The sequence below is a fragment of the Myotis brandtii genome, unplaced genomic scaffold (assembly GCF_000412655.1).
Source record: "Myotis brandtii unplaced genomic scaffold, ASM41265v1 scaffold49910, whole genome shotgun sequence".
NCBI classification, from domain to species: Eukaryota; Metazoa; Chordata; class Mammalia; order Chiroptera; family Vespertilionidae; genus Myotis; species Myotis brandtii.
In genome coordinates this window covers 2274-4977 of record NW_005369030.1, presented here as the reverse complement: position 1 = coordinate 4977, position 2704 = coordinate 2274, and the positions used below count along the sequence as shown (strand labels likewise).

Sequence of the window (2704 nt, the reverse complement as noted above, 5' to 3'; positions counted from 1 at the left end):
TAAAGATGCTTTGCACATGAGAAGGGGGTGTGGGGCAATGGGGGTTGGGTAGGGTCAGCAGCCCACGTTTTCCAAGAGCCAGCTCAGTGCCAGGCATGCAGTTTATGCCCACCGTCCATGTGGGTCGCTGCCATCAGCTTAGGAAGCCAGCACCACTGCCCACTTACTGCTAAGGATGTGATGGCCATGAGGGCAGGACGGTCCACAGCAACACCAGACCTGACCCCAGCCTGGTTGGCTCCAATGCCTGTTCTCCCAGCCCACTTCCTCCCTGCTGGGTACCATCCAGGGGGCCCCTGGGCACCACCACACCTCACCTATCCCTCCGTCTTCATCGCACTTTCCTGTCTCCTTCTTGCCCCTTCCTCTTCTCTGGTGCAGTCCTAGCCTCGTTAGCTGCCTCAGTGGAGGCATTCTTTCAGGCCTGGCCTATCTGCCCTCCAGGGACAGCCACTGGGCACCCCCCAGGCCATAAGTCACCTAACCCTGTGTCTCTTCCACAGCAATTCATGGAGATTGAGCCTGAGATGCTGGCCATGGAGACCATTGTTCCTGTGTACTTCGCTGTGGAAGACGAGGCCCTGCTCTCCATCTATGAGCAGACGCAGGCTGCCTCTGCCTCCCAGGGCTCTGCCTCTGCTGCCGAAGGTGTGGGGGGCTGCAGGAGCCGAGCGGGTTCATGGGGAGCCTTCCCTGTTGAGGTCCAGGGTCACACTGTGCCACTTCTGAAACCCTTAGCACATTCATGCTTAACAGTGCAAGTTACCAGGCCCTGCCCCAGACCTGCTGTGTCACAGTCTCAGGGCTGGGGGCCAGGACTCTGCATTTAATAGCCCCCACCTTATCTCACCACTGATTTTCAGACAAACAAAAGCTTTGAGAACTACTAATTTGGAGAGAGGTGTTTTCTGTCTTCAGCCTCCAGATGTTTATGGAAAACATGGCATCTATTCAGTTTTCTCTGTCCTTCCTGCTGAACACATCAGGGTGGGTCAGCAACGTTCTTGGGAGGAGGAGAAAACCTTCCTCCTAAGCCATGGACTGGGGATGCTGTGGTGAGCTGGGAGCGGGAGTGGTGAGCTGGGAGCGGGAGTGGTGAGCTTGGGGATGCTGTGGTGAGCGGGGAGCGGGAGTGGTGAGCTGGGAGCGGAGTGGTTCACCGTTGGGAGTGAGATAGCAAAATTAGTCAAAGAAATGCAGCTGAAAGGAACCACCTGACCCTCTGTTCTCACCTATCAAAACGGCAGGTGTAACAGGAGAAAAATATTCAGAACTGACAGGAGTGGGCAAGGCAGGAGGGCTTGTCCACCCTGGGAGACTTGGCCCAGTTCCCTGGGGAAGCAGTCTGGCAGTATGTGTTTAAGCTGTAGACAAAGGTTTGATCCTCCTGGCCAGATGATTAGCTGCATGAGATGCTAGATTGGGGATTGACAAACCACAGCTTTTAGCTGTCTGTCTGTGTAAAGAAAGTTTTATTGCCGCTCTGCTGTGTCCATTTGTTTATGTATTGTCTATGGTGGCTTTCACGGCAGCACAGTTGAATGGCTGTGGCAGAGCAGAGCAGAAAATACTGCCTCTCTGGCTTTATAGAAAAAGGTTGTCAACCCCTGGTTTAGATCAAAGTCTTGATAGCATCTGTCTGCATTGTGGCAGCAGAAGAGTGAATTTTGGAAAGACCTAAATTTCCAGTTAGAGCTGAAGAGGGGAGGAATCTTCTACTTAGTGGAATATTATGCAGCCATTAAAAATGACATCAGGATAGAATTTTAGCAGCATGGAAAAATGCTTATTTAAATTGGCAAGTGGCAAACATCCACATTGAGCAAAGATGGCGCTGCCTTGTGTCTGGTCATGAGCAAGTGAGTTCCAAATCTTCAGGAGCTTAGGCTATTAGGGCCTTTGGGGATGGGCTGGTGGGTCATGGGCCATCTGATAGGAGACTCCTGTTTCTGGGTCACCTCTAGGGTGACCATGGGTGCTGAGTCGGTCCTTGGAAGGCTGGGTCAGGGGACGTGAACGTGCCTCTGTGAATTTGGAATAGAGGCCCAGGGTATTGCAGAGTGAGGGCACTCTGCCTGCTTGGGGTTGGGGTGACTGTTTCACCAGCTCTTATCCTGGACACCCAGGCTCTTTTCCATGTACAGTCATCGCCTTGCATTCTAGTTCGTGTGGTCAGTTCTGCATGCAGCTTTGCATAGACTGACCATCTAGGGTCCAGGGTGTGGGGGTGGTGAGGGTGCTGGCTGTGGTCGGGGAACCCTTGGATTGACCCCTCACTGCTCCTGTCCCCAGTGCTGCTCCACACTGCCACTGCCAATGGCTTCCAGATGGTCACCAGCGGGGTCCAGAGCAAGGCCTTGAGTGACTGGCTCATCACCAGTGTGGAGGTGAGTGCCAGCCCTGTTCCTGTGCCGAGCCCCTGGGATGGGGGGTGCTGAGACCACTGTCTCATCCTCAGAGCCCGCCCTGGTGCCTGCTGCCCAGTTAGGCCCATTGCAGCTGAGCATACTGGTCTCCCCGCCCTCTGCTTGGGCCAGGCACTGCCTTCTGTATTAATGGGGCTTCTGTAGGCCCAAATTCCCAGGGACTTACACCAGATGGTGCCACGCTGCTTGGCACTGCCCCCATGTCAGTGTGCAGACTCTGGTAAAAGTTGGGGTGCAGCCACTCCTCTGCCTCCCGGACTAAGTGAGTCTGCCTTAGA

The 2704-nt window shown here is 54.4% G+C and overlaps 1 protein-coding gene across 1 annotated transcript in view; it reads left to right on the top strand.

The window, feature by feature from the left end:
* Positions 1–508: 508 nt before the first annotated feature.
* Positions 509–2704, top strand: part of LOC102243669 (nicalin) — a 3853-nt gene continuing 1657 nt past the window's right edge. Inside the window, exons 1-2 of the mRNA XM_005876824.2 lie at positions 509–648; positions 2293–2387. Of these exons, the coding sequence (XP_005876886.1) occupies positions 510–648; positions 2293–2387 (234 nt within the window). The 5' untranslated portion in view covers position 509. The remainder of the gene's footprint in view (positions 649–2292; positions 2388–2704) is intronic.